The sequence below is a fragment of the Pollachius pollachius genome, assembly GCF_949987615.1.
Source record: "Pollachius pollachius genome assembly, chromosome: 3".
Taxonomy (NCBI): domain Eukaryota; kingdom Metazoa; phylum Chordata; class Actinopteri; order Gadiformes; family Gadidae; genus Pollachius; species Pollachius pollachius.
Genome location: NC_136936.1, coordinates 642,093 through 661,054, shown reverse-complemented (window position 1 = coordinate 661,054; position 18,962 = coordinate 642,093). Strand labels below are relative to the sequence as shown.

At 47.5% G+C, this 18,962-nt stretch overlaps 2 protein-coding genes across 3 annotated transcripts in view; both read right to left on the bottom strand.

The window, feature by feature from the left end:
• Positions 1-11,709, bottom strand: part of dscaml1 (Down syndrome cell adhesion molecule like 1) — a gene marked incomplete at both ends in the record, with an annotated part of 32,784 nt that extends 21,075 nt beyond the window's left edge. Inside the window, 3 exons of the mRNA XM_079732820.1 lie at positions 2,460-2,739; positions 11,378-11,409; positions 11,616-11,709. Coding sequence (XP_079588946.1) covers positions 2,460-2,739; positions 11,378-11,409; positions 11,616-11,709 — 406 coding nt within the window. The remainder of the gene's footprint in view (positions 1-2,459; positions 2,740-11,377; positions 11,410-11,615) is intronic.
• Positions 11,710-17,520: 5,811 nt separating this feature from the next.
• The window catches only part of fxyd6 (FXYD domain containing ion transport regulator 6), a 12,759-nt gene continuing 11,317 nt past the window's right edge, over positions 17,521-18,962 (bottom strand). For both annotated transcript variants that reach the window (XM_079733424.1, XM_079733423.1), the window contains 5 exons: positions 18,823-18,843; positions 18,347-18,421; positions 18,154-18,190; positions 18,029-18,078; positions 17,521-17,652 (listed from right to left, as the gene is read on the bottom strand). In XM_079733424.1, the coding sequence (XP_079589550.1) occupies positions 17,615-17,652; positions 18,029-18,078; positions 18,154-18,190; positions 18,347-18,421; positions 18,823-18,843 (221 nt within the window). In that variant the 3' untranslated portion in view covers positions 17,521-17,614. The remainder of the gene's footprint in view (positions 17,653-18,028; positions 18,079-18,153; positions 18,191-18,346; positions 18,422-18,822; positions 18,844-18,962) is intronic.

The window sequence follows — 18,962 nt, the reverse complement described above, 5'->3', positions numbered from 1 at the left end:
GTTAATTCTAGAATAATATCGAGTAAGTCTTCGGCAGTCGACAAAAACTGGATAAATCCGGAATTATGTTAATTGATTAAATAATTACAATTTTGACTGAGGTCTCACCCTATTGCATTTATTCATTGTACTACTACTGATAACAATTAATAATAATTTCATGAACACAGCATTTTGTACTAATTCAACAATGTGGTTTCTGGTTTAATTCGCACGGTGGTCCAGAGCCCAGACCCCCTCAGAGGCCTGATAGGCCGGGCCTCAGACCCCTGTTGTCCGGGAGCATTGTACATTTTAAAAAGACCACCGTAGTTTGTCTGTTTTTCACTAAGAATTAGGTGTTAATTATTCCTCCCATATTCCTTCTTTCCTTCCTCCGCCGTCGATCTCTGGTTTGGTTCCAGTCCCGTGTTGCTCTGCTATGGAGCCCAATTCAATAAGTCTCTCGCAAATATCTGCTAAATAAACGTCGAATAAAAATAGAAAAATTTGTTTCCGTACACCAAAAAAATAACGGTATTTTCTACTCTATTTTCCCGGTGGTGATCGCGTAGGTTTCCGCTCCACAAGTCGTCGAGGTGCGGTCGGAAAAGACGCAGTACTAATGCATATGCATGTGGGATCATTGTTTGAACGTTTCCACTTCAAAACAACAGTTCATGGACCTCGTGTAGGCCCTCATCAGAACATCAGAGCAGGGAACACAGCATCGCTGCTGAGGCCAAAATGAACGAAAAAAACGGTTCAAACGAGCGAAAAGCTAAGTTTGTTTTCCTCTGCGTAATCTCTCTCATCTCCAGTGCTCTTTACGCTCCAGAGGCGCTCGCGCACACACACACACACACACACGCGCGCGCGCGCACACACGCATGCACGCACACACACACACACACACACACACACACACACACACACACACCTCAGTGATGTGTGTGTGCCTCAGTGATGCGCTTTGTGCATAATCGAAACAGACCCTATAATCCAATTACGTACAACAAAAACAGCAGAAAAGTCTTCGTCGCAACAGAAGATCAGAGGTTCCTGACGTCCCGGGCTGTCGGTGAGGGACGCCATGGAGGCCATGGAGACAACCTATACAGACGACCTGACTACAGACAACGTTACAGACAACCTCACAGACCGCCTTCCAACAGACGACAGAACAGCCTCCCGCTCCGCAATAACAACCTGACGCTCATTATCACAGAATAGATCAGGAAGCCCCCGAAACAAGAAAACACCTGAAATATGAAGTGGCCTGCCGCGTGTGTTAAACTGATCGATGATAAACGATTGAAGGAGAATATCGGGGTGCATTCTCCTTTTTCTTTTTTCTAGTTTCCTCTTCCGTCCGCATTGCTAATAGCTCAGCCAATCAGTGGGGTTTGGGTGCCACAGATAAAATGGTGGCTCCATAACGAGGGTAGACGATGCCTCTGAACCGGGGCTCACTGGCTGCTGGTTCGGTGGAGCATGCGGAGGAGAAGAGGCGCCGTGACACTCATGACGGACGGCCTCTCCCCCCGGGACCCCGGGCGGAGCACCCGACTGGGGGGCACTAGCTCCGACAGGGGGCCCAGAGTCCCTGTCTCCCGCAGTAGTTCACACGTCTGTCATCAAATGGATTGACCTTTGTTGCCCCCTTCCCCCCCCCCCCTCTTCTACATCAGCACCACACACACAAACACAGGCGCGCGCACTTTCATTTAATGGACGCAATGAAATGTTGATATAGTCCCCATGGGTACGGTGAGAGCACACATACACACACACACAGACACACACACACACACACACACACACACACACACACACACACACACACACACACACACACACACACGCACACACACCCAGGTAACACACTCGCCGTGTGGCCGGGATACCGGTCCGTCCACCCTGCGCGTAATGTGCCCGCAGATTGTAATCCGCCTCTCGCGTTCAGCAGCCTCCATATTCACGAGCCCTGCTCATATGCATCCTAGATTCAGATGTTGTTTCAGATGATCCTCATCTGAGCCACGAGCAGCTTTCTGGATGAAACACTGGGCGCCTTATCTCTGTTTATCTATCTTTTTCTTTATTAACGCGGTATAGTTTTTTTTTACGCGATATAGAGATTTCCATTTTTTGCACTAATATTATTTTCTCCTGATTATCATTTGGAGAATCAGCATCATCTGAATAAGACAGCGAGGGCGCGTGAGAGGAATCTAAACACGCGCACACAGACCGAACACTATCCTAATAAAACACAGCGGGAAAAGTTGCCAATGTGATCCAAAAAGGATTCAGGAACGCACTGGATAATCCCGTTCCGATAACGAAACACAACACTATCCTCCAGAACTAATGAGCCAACAATTATGCATAACCAACTTGGAGCATGGAGGGCAGCACGCGCGAGCCCTGTCACGCGCGGGAAGAAGAAGCTCCTCTGAAAGATATGGTCCACGTACCTTCTCGTAAAGAATACAGCAGCAGTAAAGTTACAAGCCACATGCCATTAATAGCCGTTGAGTTCGACAGGAACGGAGTGCAGTGCGAGGAGTGCACGCGACGTGGCGGCCAGGCGGAGCTCCGAGCTGACGGGTGCTGATGCTGCAGCGGCTGCTTCCGGCGCTCTCTCCAGCCCAAGTCCCGCTCGTGCCTGCGCCGCGCCACGGCCACGGTGGAGGCGCCGCCTTTCGTTCCCTCCTCCACGCGGGCCGGCTGACGCCTGGCCCCGCCCCCGCTATTCTAATGATGCGTCAGGATGAGGAGGAGGTGTGCAGGCGCACTGCCGCACAGAGCGGCGAACACACGGGCCACGCGCGCCTTGGCGGGGGAGCTCTGCCTAGCGGGAGAGTTAATACGCACGCGGGGACCGAGGGGTACCTTTGGAGAGGGAACGCGCCCTTCTGGTTTACTGTGTGGCGGGGCTTTTGGCTAACTTTTACTCGATGGGTTTGAGCTGGAAAACAAAGCTGTCCGCTTTGGTCCGCGTGCGGGAAAAGGGAGATGAGTTTGGCGCGCACCACCTGTGGACTTTTTCTGTTGTTGTTGTTGTTGTTGTTGTTTAAACTAAAGCGCCACTGATCCGTTAGACAACAGACTTTGTTTTCGAGAAGGACCTTCGGTTGAGATCGCTGTGTAGGCCTGTTCTGTTAAACTCTTTAATCAGCAGCCAGATGACGGCACACGCGCATGCGTAATTGCTGGCATACTTGAGTATTGACCTACTGTGAAGGACTATTCTCTCTGTCTCTCACACGAGAGAGAGAGAGAGAGAGAGAGAGAGAGAGAGAGAGAGAGAGAGAGAGAGCTTTGCGCGTCCCTTGGGACTGTGCGTAATACCATTCTCGGCGCCTCCCCATCCGTTCGTACAGAAACGAGTTCAAAGACGCAGCGCATAATCAGGGTTCAAGTCGCTCCCATAGCGATCTGAGAGAGGGGACATGTGTGGCGGACGGGCCCCAATATGGCTCCACTCAGTCCGGCCGTATGGTGAGCACATGCATTTGTCACCACTATTGAAAATCAAACACTTTACAATTTGTATAAAGTATAACAACATAGTAGTCACATATTTTTCTCAGTTTTAGTAAAAAAGGATTATAAATATCGGTGTTTATGCTTGAGGAAGTAGGCCTACAACATTGCTAACTTTAACGGGGCAGAATTCGTTGTAATGGATTTTCAATGTTTCATGTTTCATTTAGAAACGTCCCACATGAACAACTCCTTCATGTTGGGAGACTGACTCGACCCTGAAGATACCCGACTGTAAACCACGTGTGCTCTGGAGGTAGTTCACCTGATGGGGAGGAGGACAGGAAGGCCTTCTGAGGATCAGGTGATGGGAGGCAGCCTGCCGTCCCCTGTCAGGCTGCCTCTCATCACCTGATCCTCAGAAGGCCTTCCTGTCCTCCTCACCATCAGGTGAACTCACGCACGCCGGAGCGCAGGGCCGCTGACAGGCAGAGCACGGGCAGCCCTGGAGGAGTGACAGGACCCCCGATTACATCAAGTTATTACAGGATTAAGAACGTTAAAAATAATGCTTTCAATGACGAAAATAATACAAATTATAATAATGATGGAAATAAGTATAAGAACAATATAAAAGGTAATATATTTAATGATTAATAAATATAATATACTAATTATTTCTATGAAAAAAGTTACAACACAACATAAGTATAATGATTTATATGATTATTAGAAATTAAAATAATTAAGAAATAAACATCTTTGGCAATGTTGGTGGAAATGGACAAAACAATGACAGATGGAGAGAGGGAGAGAGAGAAACAGAGAGAGAGAGAGAGAGACAGAGAGAGAGACAGAGACAGAGGGAGAGAGACAGAGAGAGAGAGACAGAGAGAGAGAGACTGAGAGAGACAGAGACAGAGGGAGAGAGACAGAGAGAGAGACAGAGAGAGAGAGACAGAGAGAGAGAGACAGAGAGAGACAGAGAGACAGAGAGAGACAGAGACAGAGGGAGAGAGACAGCGAGAGAGAGACAGAGGGAGAGAGACAGAGAGAGACAGAGAGAGAGAGACAGAGAGAGAGACAGAGAGACAGAGAGAGACAGAGGGAGAGAGACAGAGAGAGACAGAGAGAGAGAGACAGAGAGAGACAGAGAGAGAGAGACAGAGAGAGAGACAGAGAGACAGAGAGACAGAGAGAGAGACAGAGAGACAGAGACAGAGAGAGAGAGACAGAGAGAGAGACAGAGAGAGACAGAGAGACAGAGAGAGAGACAGAGAGAGAGACAGAGAGACAGAGAGAGTATGTTAATGTGAATGTTAATGCTCAGACAATCAGAGCTCCCCCCAGGCCGTGATGACACGCTAGCATATTAGCGCTAATGTCTCCAGTATTAATGCACAGCCCCGAGCCCAGTGGATCCCAGCAAGGTCGAGGGAGGGGGGGGGGAGGGAGGGAGAGAGGGGGGAGGGAGGGAGAGAGGGGGGAGGGAGGGCCATGCCACCAACCAGCCTTATCGGCCTGGCACTGGGTGTCGGGGGGCTTGTGGTGGTGGTGGCAGTGGTGGTGGCGCTGGTATTTGTAGTGGAAGTGTTTGTGGGGTGGGGGAGGTTAGAGTTTATCGCAGTGAAGATGGCCACAGAGGTGTCCTGGCTGTGCGAGCGCGTGGCTGGTCGTCATGTTGGAACAGTGGAGCCTCATCTGCATTAGGCTAATATGAATCACACAGCACCGTGCTGCAGTACATTAAACGCCCCGCGCCAACCAATGGCGAGCCAGCTCAGGGCGGCTCTTAACGGAGCATGCGCCGGTTTTGTGGCAGATGTGCGAGAGTGTAGCAGAAAAAAGAAATGCAGATCTTTGGGTGTGTGTGTGTGTGTGTGTGTGTGTGTGTGTGTGTGTGTGTGTGTGTGTGTGTGTGTGTGTGTGTGTGTTCGTGTTTACATGGTAGACAAATATGGGCTGCATATTTTCTGGCTGCAGTCCTACCCCATTCTGCAGTGTATGAGTGTGTGTGTGTGTGTGTGTGTGTGTGTGTGTGTGTGTGTGTGTTATTGTTATCAATGCCAGTGAGTGTGTCAGTGTGTTTGCTCGCCTGAGCCCGTTCACACCTGCCTGTGCGCGTGTGCGTACGTGTGTGTCTGTGTGTGTGTCGTTCACGCGGTCATGAGACATGATGGGATGATAATTTATTCAAATGAGCTGCTGAGGATAACGAGAGGGTGTTTGTGTGTGTGTGTGCACGTGTGTGTGTGCGTGTATGTGTGTGGAGGAGGGGGTACCGTTCTCTGCTGGATACGTATCTCTGCGTTTGTCTTCATAAAAAGCCTGTTTTCGTAGATGTTTTAATTCATGGGGGGAGACAGAAGAGAGGCGGGGGGGCGTGGGGGTGTGTGTTGGGGGGAGATGGTGTCCACCGTGCAGACGGTCTGCCCGCGGGGCTGTGCCCGGGCACAACCAGCTCCACATCCAAGATGGCGGCTGCTCTGTGGGCCGTTCCCTGGCAGCTCGGTGACATGTTGTGACTCGGGCACAAAGCGCCCCCGACCCCCCCACCACATGTGGAGTAGGTGCGGCGCTCTTAAACAGCACAGGAAAAAAACACGTTTTTAGATTTTATAATTTTTTGTTTTAATTATAGCTGTTTTAAAAGAGATTTCCAGCGGGATATGGTAATGAGCTGGTAGATATCGATCAGAGAGGTCTAGTGCCACCCAGTGGTCACAATTAGAGATCTCCTCATGATAAGCCTGCAGCACACACTTCACTGTTTACAGTTTGGGAGAGCACTTTCTGAGATGGTCCATGGACTCTTCAACAGTGGCTTTAGTAAAACGACCGTCTCTGTTGGGTGCATTCAGGAGAAAGACAGATCTTTCAGATGAATGGTAGAATACATAGCTGTCAAATGCCTGGACTGGATTTAAACCCACTCTGGGTGTGTATATTACCTTTATTATTTTTAATGTTACAATAAAGTTATCTTGGAAACATTTGGTTTACAGACTTTCTGAAATATGATGTTCTGAATGACACAATTTAGAAACACTGAATCATGCTTTTCGATGTTAGAATGACATCATTGTCAAACAATATAAATGGTGTTGGATATTGATAACAATATATTTCTGATATCTAACATCTAACACCATCATTGGTTCTTCAGTAGCAACATCCTCCCAATGCCAAGACCAATGCAGCAATAGGCAGCAGCCCATTGGCCGCTCATTTGACGAGCCAACCAATCAGCACAAAGCTGCTTATCTGGTGCTTCAGCAACTGCTAATGAGCTTCATGCAGATAGAGAGGAAGGTTAGTGTACCTCACTAGGAGGAAGATGGATCTCTTCATATTCAGAAAGAAGTTATCCTTTCTTAAATGTATGAACAAAAATCATATCCTTGTAAAGTACGATAAAAGCATTAATAGTGAGACCCCTCTGGGACTGAACGTATGCAAATAACCATCAGTATCAAGTAGAATCATTTAAAGAGACATACAACCTTTATCTAGCACGATGAGATGTCTTCAGCACAGGGACAAGACAGAGGAGTCTGGCATGTGGCGGAAATTAATAAGCAATTAAACGTCTTCATGTTACAGCAGCTGACTAAGGGGGGGGGGGAGAGAGAGAGAGTGAGAGAGAGAGAGAGAGAGAGAGAGGGAGAGAGAGAGAGAGGTCGTGCGATGCTGACTGTGTGCAGTCAGAGTTTCTATCTTGACCCCTCGTGCTCTGATCTAATCATTTTCCCACAGTTTTAAACTGTGAACCTGCTGCTTCCCAGAGGCGTGCACACACACACACACACACACACACACACACACACACACACACACACACACACACACACACACACACACACACACACACACACACGTACCTTTCTCACTTTCTGCTTTTGGAAAATGTACTACTTTAACCTTGGACAGATAGTTAACTACTTTACCCTGAGAAAGATAACTACTTTAACCTTGGACGGATAACTACTTTAACCTTGGACAGATAACTACTTTAAACTTGGACAGATAGATAACTACTTTACCCTGAGAAAGATAACTACTTTAACCTTGGAAAGATAACTACTTTAACCTTGGACAGATAGTTAACTACTTTAACCTGAGACAGATAACTACTTTAGACATGGACAGATAGATAACTACTTTACCCTGAGAAAGATAACTACTTTAACCTTGGAAAGATAACTACTTTAACCTTGGACGGATAACTACTTTAACCTTGGACAGATAACTACTTTAACCTTGGACAGATAACTACTTTTAACTTGGACAGATAGTTAAATACTTTAAACTTGGACGGATCCATACCCACATGAGCCACCAGTAATTTAAGTAAACTTCTGTCATGTGAAACTGAAATCAAGGTGATATGAGGTGGGTATTAGAATTCAGCAAATAGAACCCTACCATGTCTAACCCTAACCCTACAATGTGTTAGCCCCTGAGCTAACATGTTCCAATAGAGCACACTAACAGAACCCCACAATGTCTAACCATTACCCTACAACGTGTTAGCCCCTGAGCTAACATGTTCCAATAGAGCACGCTAACAGAACCCTACAATGTCTAACCCTAACCCTACAACGTGTTAGCCCCTGAGCTAACATGTTCCAATAGAGCACACTAACAGAACCCTACAATGTCTAACCATTACCCTACAACGTGTTAGCCCCTGAGCTAACATGTTCCAATAGATCACGCTAACAGAACCCCACAATGTCTAACCCTAATCCTACAACGCGTTAGCCCCTGAGCTAACATGTTCCAATAGAGCACGCTAACAGAACCCTACAATGTCTAACCCTAACCCTACAATGTGTTAGCCCCTGAGCTAACATGTTCCAATAGAGCACGCTAGCAGAACCCTACAATGTCTAACCATTACCCTACAATGTCTTAGCCCCTGAGCAAACATGTTCCAATATAGCCTGCTAACAGAACCCTACAATGTCAAACCCTAACCCTACAACGTGTTAGCCCCTGAGCTAACATGTTCCAATAGAGCACGCTAACAGAACACTACAATGTCTAACCCTAACCCTACAACGTGTTAGCCCCTGAGCTAACATGTTCCAATAGAGCACGCTAACAGAACCCTACAATGTCTAACCCTAACCCTACAACGTATTAGCCCCTGAGCTAACATGTTCCAATAGAGCACACTAACAGCTACGCCTCAAAGGTCTGACCTCTGACCCAGGCCGACCTCTATAGTTTGATAGGAACACATTAAGGATAGAGTTTGAGATGAGCACTTTCATTATATAGTTTGATATAAACACATTAAGGATACAGTTTGATATGAACACATTAATGATAAAGATTGATATCAACACATTAAGGATACAGTTTGATATGAACACATTAAGGATATAGTTTGATATGAACACATTTAGGATATAGTTTGATATGAACACATTTAGGATAGTCTTGACTTGTCCCTCGTTTATCATGACCATTGATGGGTTTGGTTTGACGGGACAACAGGGAGAGGGACTTGAACAAGTTGTGATGGCTTCAGGGTTGAGGTTGTGGATATGTTGGTGTTATTGTGTTTATAGTCTACAGTTAGAACCGGAAAGTCTCCAACCGACCGTGGCTATCTGAAGAGGTCCAGTCCTCTCCTTTTGTCGTTGGTCCTGTTGCTCATTAGCCTGCGAACCGTAAACAACGAACCATCTCACAGGTCGGAGCTCCTCCGAAACAGAGCGCTCTCTTCGTGTGTGTGTGTGTGTGTGTGTGTGTGTGTGTGTGTGTGTGTGTGTGTGTGTGTGTGTGTGTGTGTGTGTGTGTGTGTGTGTGTGTGTGTGTGTGTGTGTGTTGTTTCCACAACTTCTCATTGCGCATGTGATGTTATCAGGCTCTGGGAATGGTGTGACAAATGTCCTCTCACGCTCACCTCAACGGCAGACCTTATGCAAAGCACGACTCACACACACACACACACACACACACACACACACACACACACACACACACACACACACACACACACACACACGGAGTGAGAATAATGGAAACATGGAGAAGACCTTTCTTACCGTTTGACAGCTGCTGTCCTCGTCTGTAACAACTTCTTTCCGGGGGGATAATTAATCAGCACCGGGTTCCAGTGGTTTGATTAATGCGCATTGTCATCCCGTTTCTGCACTGGAAATATCGTAGCACTGAAGTGTTGGATCATGCACTGGCATGATGTTTTGCTCGTTTCAGAAGTGCTCGAGTTGACTGGAGAACGTGTGATTAATTGAAGTGGATTGTGCTTAGACGGTTAACCAGAGGCCTACTGCCTGCCATGGGGAGCTGATGTCGCAGAAGACCACCTCCATAAACACCAAGTGGCTTTGTTCTAGGTAGCTCTCACAGTGGAATCGGGAAGTTTGTTTGGAGAAGCGGCTCTTCCTGGTGTTGTGGTGTGAGTGGGTCGTACTGGTCGTCTGCTGCCACCTGGCGGTGGGCAACGGCAACGTTAAGAGGAATGGACCATCCATACAAAGGCCTTCTGCTGTTGAAACGAGTTAATCGAATAGAGAACGCGTTCAGAATGCTTCCCTAATGTTGGAGGTGGTTTACAATCACGATAACGGCTCTTGAATATATACAGACTATACAACCATATATATATATTTGGGGAGAGGGGGGTAAGATGAGCCAGTGGGTAAGTTGACCCATCCTCTTTATTTAGTCAACTGTACACATTTGTTGGCATTTGACCATCAATTCAGTAAGACCCCATCATTTATATCTGGCTGTGATGAAGAGAAGAACATGGTAAAGTTTTTATCGTATCGGATAGAATTACTGCTATGTCAAAGCAAATTTATCCACACGTAAAAATATATGTCATGCATGTTGGTGATTGGCCAAGGAATAAAATCATGGGAACAATTGAGCTAAACATAAAGTGGTATTTCAATGTGATATTACACAAACTATTTGGTTTTTCACATTTTAAACATTGTAGAAAAGTTATTATGCCAAGGAAGAGAGAGGAAGGCGATGGAGAGAACAGCCACTGATGTCAAGGTGAAGATCCATCAGAGAAGTGCAGAGATACAAAATATTGACAGGTTTTATATCATTTAGAGTAACCTTAAGCAAATAAATAAGACTATTTGGAAAAGGAAAATGCATTCAACTTGATAATAGTAAATAGGTTAATTTACCCCCAGATTGCTCCATTTACCCCCAAGCTGGAGCAAGTTGAGCCACAACTTTTTAAAAGTCAAATTTTCACATACCTTTGTCAAAGATGTATTGTCTTATCTTATATATATATATATATATATATATATATATATATATATATATATCTCTCTCTCTCTCTCTCTCTCTCTCTCTCTCTCTCTCTCTCTCTATATATATATATATATATAATATAAACCTATATTTATTAGTTAGGGATATATATATATATATATATATATATATATAACCCTATATATAATATAAATCTATAAAGTCTATAAGTCAACGATAAATTGGTATAGACTATACAGCTATATAGATCTGGAAAGAGTATACATCTATATAGCTGTATAGTCTACCTACATCTATATAGACTTGTCCTATGAATGTCGGTCCAGTCAGTATTCAGATGAAAAGAAGAACAACATAGTCACCATTTGTTCATTTTATCTACATTTGTATTATCACAAACACATTACATTAAATATAATCATGGCGGGTCTTTTAATCCTCTTCCACTGGTCTTGCCTGAAAGAGACATAAACGCTTGATGTTAGTTTTGTTAAAACATCGTTTAGATTAGAATACAAAATTTTTCTTCTGAAATGTTTGTCCCATGAATGTCCCCTGACAGCCACCAGGTGTCCCTAAAGTCCTCCTAGAACCTCGACTTGAAACCCGGGCGTATGGTTCCTCCTACCTTGGATTTTCCACAGTTGCGGATCTTGTTGCCTTTGAAGAAAGAAGAGGGAAACAAGTTAGAACAGATCAACACGGAAGCACGTACACACACACACACACACACACACACACACACACACACACACACACACACACACACACACACACACACACACACACACACTCCCTTAAGTAAGTGGCTTTGGATAAAAGCATCTGCTAAATGCCCTAAATGTAAATGTTAAAGTAGGATTCACCAGCCAGCAGGAAGAAGGACATCACGACTATGATCCCGGCAAACACCAGGCCACCGATCCGCAGAGTCTCGTAGTCTGAGGGCGACACATTCATCAGCTTACTGCTACCGGCTACAGAAGACCCCAACGCACACGCACACACACACGCACACGCACACACACACGCACACGCACACACGCATGCACAGGCACGAAACACACACACAAAGTCTAGACCTGGTCTATATGAGGCCCAGGTACAGGTCTAGACCTGGTCTATAGGAGGCCCAGGTACAGGGCTAGACCTGGTCTATAGGAGGCCCAGGTACAGGTCTAGACCTGGTCTATAGGAGGCCCAGGTACAGGGCTAGCCTGGTCTTTAGGAGGCCCAGGTACAGGTCTAGACCTGGTCTGTAGGAGGCCCAGGTACAGGGCTAGCCTGGTCTTTAGGAGGCCCAGGTACAGGTCTAGACCTGGTCTGTAGGAGGCCCAGGTACAGGTCTAGACCTGGTCTATAGGAGGCCCAGGTACAGGGCTAGCCTGGTCTTTAGGAGGCCCAGGTACAGGTCTAGACCTGGTCTGTAGGAGGCCCAGGTACAGGTCTAGACCTGGTCTATAGGAGGCCCAGGTACAGGGCTAGCCTGGTCTTTAGGAGGCCCAGGTACAGGTCTAGACCTGGTCTATAGGAGGCCCAGGTACAGGGCTAGCCTGGTCTTTAGGAGGCCCAGGTACAGGTCTAGACCTGGTCTGTAAGAGGCCCAGGTACAGGTCTAGACCTGGTCTATAGGAGGCCCAGGTACAGGTCTAGACCTGGTCTGTAAGAGCCTGGTCTATAGGAGGCCCAGGTACAGGTCTAGACCTGGTCTGTAGGAGCCTGGTCTTTAGGAGGCCCAGGTACAGGTCTAGACCTGGTCTATAGGAGGCCCAGGTACAGGTCTAGACCTGGTCTGTAGGAGCCTGGTCTTTAGGAGGCCCAGGTTCAGGAGGGTTTGGCTTACCGTACTCAAAGTCTGCATCAATGTCTTTTACAGCTGGGGAGCGAAACAGAGTGAGACTCATGAAGCGCAAAACAATGCTGAGAATGGATGAAGCAAACAGAATTATCTTTATAAGACAAGAACTTTAGTACAATTACGACTACAAGATTATAAAAACAGAAGAAGTACACTGTAATGACTGCGATCCCAACTTCTTACCGTTGCCAATGAACATATTGGTATTTAATGTGATAAGAATAACTCCTCTTTACTAATAGTCCCCAGGAGTTTAGATCACTAGCTACCAGTGAGGAACTAGTGACCTTGGTTCAGACACCAGAGGTCACCCAGCCTCCGTTCTACTGTTGCATTGTGGGAGTTATGTTTGACCCTAGACTCCAGGCTGGGCTCTATTCAGCTGGAGGACTTGCAGCAGGGTTTCCATCGCTACGCGATGAGTCGCAACGCTTCCATTCACCTGGCCAGGTGCCTTCGTACATAGTTCAGTGTTTGTTAAGGTGACCTTTAAGGTCCATTCACCCGGCCAGGTGCCTTCGTACATAGTTCAGTGTTTGTTAAGGTGACCTTTAAGGTCCATTCACCCGGCCAGGTGCCTTCGTACATAGTTCAGTGTTTGTTAAGGTGACCTTTAAGGTCCATTCACCCGGCCAGGTGCCTTCGTACATAGTTCAGTGTTTGTTAAGGTGACCTTTAAGGTCCATTCACCCGGCCAGGTGCCTTCGTACATAGTTCAGTGTTTGTTAAGGTGACCTTTAAGGTCCATTCACCCGGCCAGGTGCCTTCGTACATAGTTCAGTGTTTGTTAAGGTGACCTTTAAGGTCCATTCACCCGGCCAGGTGCCTTCGTACATAGTTCAGTGTTTGTTAAGGTGACCTTTAAGGTCCATTCACCCGGCCAGGTGCCTTCGTACATAGTTCAGTGTTTGTTAAGGTGACCTTTAAGGTCCATTCACCCGGCCAGGTGCCTTCGTACATAGTTCAGTGTTTGTTAAGGTGACCTTTAAGGTCCATTTACCCGGCCAGGTGCCTTCGTACATAGTTCAGTGTTTGTTAAGGTGACCTTTAAGGTCCATTCACCCGGCCAGGTGCCTTCGTACATAGTTCAGTGTTTGTTAAGGTGACCTTTAAGGTCCATTTACCCGGCCAGGTGCCTTGGTACATAGTTCAGTGTTTGTTAAGGTGACCTTTAAGGTCCATTCACCTGGCCAGGTGCCTTGGTACATAGTTCAGTGTTTGTTAAGGTGACCTTTAAGGTCCATTCACCTGGCCAGGTGCCTTGGTACATAGTTCAGTGTTTGTTAAGGTGACCTTTAAGGTACGGAGGTCAAGGCCTTACCTCCTCCGGAAGGCATCTTGTTTGACAGCGTTTGATTTGAAGAGTTGGATGACAAACTGGAAGGAAATGAATAAAGTTATGCTTTGTTATTTGCAGACGTTGTAACAGGTTGAGCTCAGCAGTGCCGGCCAGATCAGGAGAATTGTTGGGGTGTGGCTTCAATAACTGCCCGATGTAATAAAGTGTAAGGTTTAAATGGACCTAATGGGTTTATACGAGATGCTGCTGAAGGTTGGGAACCCCAATAGGTCCGGACAAATTGCTTTAGCGGTTACACCTCGGCGGCTTGATAGCAGATGGATCGTCTGAACTTTAGGAGGCTAATAGGGATATTGATTATCTCTCTCCACACTCTGCTTTCAAGCACACACAACACACACGTACACACTATGGCACACACAAACACACACAAACACCCATACACACACACATACACACACACACACACACGCACACAGTGGCATGGACAAACACACACACGCATACACCATCACACACACTTACACACATGCACACAAACACAACAGTATCACACACACACACTTATATGCACATATGTACGACCATGCACCACAGAGAGAGAAGCACACACATCTTGTTGGATCTGAATCAACGTCCCATAATCATTAACGAGCAGCAATCAAGGACTGGAACCTTCCGGTTCATTTTACTTTCGGCTCCAGGTCAGCTACCTCTTAGACAGAACACAAAGTCATTGTAGAGTGAATGACAGTTACTGATTAATATCTGGAATATTCATTAACCCTGAGCCATATACACCTACAATCATCAATAGACCTGAGACCTTTTGCCAATTAAATTCTCAGGACTCAGTTTTTAGGCCTGTTGCCACTCATACAGATGACATTATATTTAGATCATAGGACCATCATGATATAATAAAAGAACCATTGTCCTCTCAAACTACATGTGACCTCTAATCCATCCTCAGACGGTTTCTCTGGTTTCTGTTTGAACGCTTTAATGCATTACGATTCTACACACAAACACGTACAGAAATACTGTCTGATCACCCCCCAGCAAGAAACAGAATGGTTTGCTCCATTTTGCAGGATCCACCATCTCGGCTCAAATCTAACCAAGTCAACCGCCGCCCCAAAGCTCTTCCTAGTCTTCAGTGTTCTTACAGGCTCAGACCCTCCAGAACCCCTCAACCCTAAAGCGTGAGGCTCACAGTCAAACCCTAACGCTGTCTGTTAACATGAGATTGTGCATAAAATGGAAGGTATGAAGGCATGACTTACCTGTAGGGGCTGAGGCATACTGAGGAACCAGTCCACAGGTACGCAGAGGTTGTGAGTGTGACGCCCCGCCTACTTTATTAATAAAAGTATAGGGTGGACCAAATACTGCACACACACACTCACTAAATCGCACACACGCACACACTAACTCATAGACACACACACACACACACACTCACTCATACACACACACACACACACACACACCCTGCTACACATTGACAGCCCCCTCCCTGTCTGCTGGTGTCCGGGCCTCCGTTACACATTGATGTGTCTCATAAAGACGGACTCTGAGGCCAATAAACACTCAGTGTGCCGACCTTTGGAGCCCCTAATGGGGTGTTGGACAGAAGAACACGACCCCCAGACCGCTCTCTCCATGTGAACACGCGCTTTTATTAAGTATGCCCAAAGCACAGTGTGATGCTACGCAGAGCCTGATGGGGGCCACAGGGGTCACATTCAGGCAGCCCCCAGGGACCCCCGCTGGGCCCCCGGGGATAATGTCTCCGTCGGGGGCCGTAGAGAGAGGGGACCAAGTTGTGTTCATTTCCTCTCATGCCACGCATCCCCAAATCCCCACACGCACACGCGCACACACACACACACACACACAAATGAAGCATAATTTAAAATAAATTAGCACCGATTGCTGCAAGGCTTACAATTTTGAAACTAAAAAGAAAAAAATAGAAATAAATACAAATAAATAAATAAAGTCAAATTTACAATAAGAGCCTGGGAGTTTTCAAGAACATCCTATCAGGGTTTCCCAAACTGCAGTCAATCTTGCCTCGACCAATAGAAAGGAGCAGGCTGATCATTAGGTTGAAAGTGTGCAGGAAGGGCAGTGAGTCAGCTGATGTAGAGGCTCCTCCCACTCCGCAATGTAGAGGCTCCTCCCCCCACGGTATGCAGAGGCTCCTCCCCCTACGGTATGCAGAGGCTCCTCCCCCTACGGTATGCAGAGGCTCCTCCCCCTACGGTATGCAGAGGCTCCTCCCACTACGGTATGCAGAGGCTCCTCCCACTACGGTATGCAGAGGCTCCTCCCACTACGGTATGCAGAGGCTCCTCCCCCTACGGTACGCAGAGGCGGAGCTCTGGAGAAACCTGTGAAGCGTTCCCTCTCAGGCGGGGCTCTGAGATTGTCATACACAAGTCAGAGTTGTACGTGGAAAAAAATGCAATACATTAAATGTACACAAACACACACATACACATACACACACACACAAACAAACACAAACAAGGATCACACATATACTTTAAGTTATACATTTTGTGTCATTTTGTGTAATCTATCCATATATATATATACACGTAAACATTATAATATAAACGTACAAAACGTATTCAAGGACGACTGACAAGCTTCACATCTGATAAAGACAACTGGTAAACACCTATAGGCACACACATCGATCCAGCGAGATACAGTGGTACACAACATTAACATCTGCTAGAGGTGGTCTTCACCAACCCCGTCCTCTTCAGCGGACATCTTGGATCGAAATGCCATCTGGGAGGTGAATCTGGGGGTCCACGCTCACCTCCCAGATAGTGGTTGGAACCAAGATGGCCGTCATGTGAGTAAGACCTGGTGTCAAACACGCTATTGGCTAAGACAAGAGCAGAGCAAGATGGGAAGGCACACATCACAGAACGGACAAGAGCACTGGGAACCAACACATTCATGGCTGAACAGGGCAGCAGGCAGCATTGCACTCCTACAGGCGTCACATTTATGTACAGATGTCCAGAACCCCTCCACTTCAACCTCTACCACCATCACCACCATTACCCCCACCACCACCACCACCACCACCACCACCACCACCACCACCACCTCCACCAGCACCACCACCAGCACCACCACCTCCACCACCACCAGCACCACCACCACCACCACCTCCACCACCACCACCACCACACCCACCACCACCATCACACCACACCCACCAGCACCACCACCACCACCACCTCCACCACCACCACCACCACACCCACCACCACCATCACACCACACCCACCACCACCACCACCACAACCACCTCCACCACCACCACCACCATCTCCTCCACTTCAACCTCCACCACCTCCACCTCAACCTCCACCACCTCCACCTCCATCACCACCAACAACCCCCCACCACCAACACCACCTCAACCACTACCACCTCCACCTCCACCACCACCTCCACCACCACCACCATCAGCACCAACACCACCCTGCCCACTCCTCTATCTGAAACCAAAAACAACAAATCACGATCGACCGATAATGTGCTGCCCCCAGTTCTTCCTATAAGCAACATCACAGCGTTACAGTATCGACCAATCAGCAGGCAGGGGGCCTTCTCGTTGTTAATATAGAAATCTTTGATTGTTGTTCTTGGAGCCGGTCGTCGGGAGGGGGGCTCTAGTTCTCAGCAGGGGGGTCTTTGACGGGCGCCGCAGCTGGAAGAACATGTTAAACAAAGATGAACATGTTTACATCAGAACCACATCGCTTGGTTCTGTTCTGTGGTGTCGGAAAAACACACACCACCAGTGTAAGCCATTCTCTTACTGAAGTCTTCTTATGTTATGGAAGCAATTTGCTGCCCCCCTTTCGAAAGGTGATATAGAAAAAAAGTGCTTTAGGATCAGATAATTATTGTACTCACTCACTCACTCACTCACTCACTCACTCATTAACTGTCTCTCTGTCAGTCTGGCGGTGTCTCTCGGTCTCTCCCCGGGGACTGTGGGTCTCTCTCAGGGGGAGCAGACAGGGAGGTGGGGGGGAGGGAGGGGGAGGGAGGGAGGGGGAGGGGGGGGGGGGTTCTCTCACCCTTGGTCACGGTGGGGTTCTCCTCGTTGGCCTCCTCGTTGCCGGGGGCGCTGCGGGCAGAAGAGGTGAAGAGGTCAAACACTGGGGGGGGAACAGAGTTCATGAGGGGGGGGGGGGAGACCTACCTGCTCTTCTGGTTGATGTTGCAGCGGCACCTCCGACCTGCACACACACACACAATCACACACAACCAATCAGAACCACTGTAACGTTAGGCTGAACCGAAACTCACACACAAAGGGAACACACGCACAAAGAAGAAGAACACACACACACACACAAAGAAGAACACAAACAAACACACTGAGGATAACCTACTGAGGATGAGGAGGATGCCAAGTGTGAAGAGCACCACAGCAAACGTGAGTCCTCCTATCCTCAGACTCTCATAGTCTGGGGAGAGAGAGAGAGAGAGAGAGAGAGAGAGAGAGAGAGGGAGAGAGGGAGAGAGGGAGAGAGGGAGAGAGAGAGAGAGGGACAGGGAGAGAGAGAGAGAGAAAGAGAGGGAGAGAGAGAGAGACAGGGAGAGAGAGAGGGAGAGAGAGGGAGAGCGAGAGAGAGAGAGAGAGAGAGAGAGAGAGAGAGAGAGAGAGAGAGAGAGAGAGAGAGAGAGGGAGAGAGAGAGACAGAGAGAGAGACAGAGACAGAGAGAGAGACAGAGAGGGAGAGACACACACACACACACACACACACACAGAAGGTCCATCAGAAGCACAGACTGCATTGACCATCCGGCGCTATGGGCTGTCCGTTGTCAGGAGACCAGATGTGTGAAAGCACTTGAGGAGACTCACTGTAGACGAAGGGATCCTCCTCTGAAGAACAGAGAGAGAACAACACAGTCAGTGGAGGAACCACCACAGCTAGAACAACAGTCAGTGGAGGAACCACCACACCTAGAACAACAGTCAGTAGAGGAACCACCACACCTAGA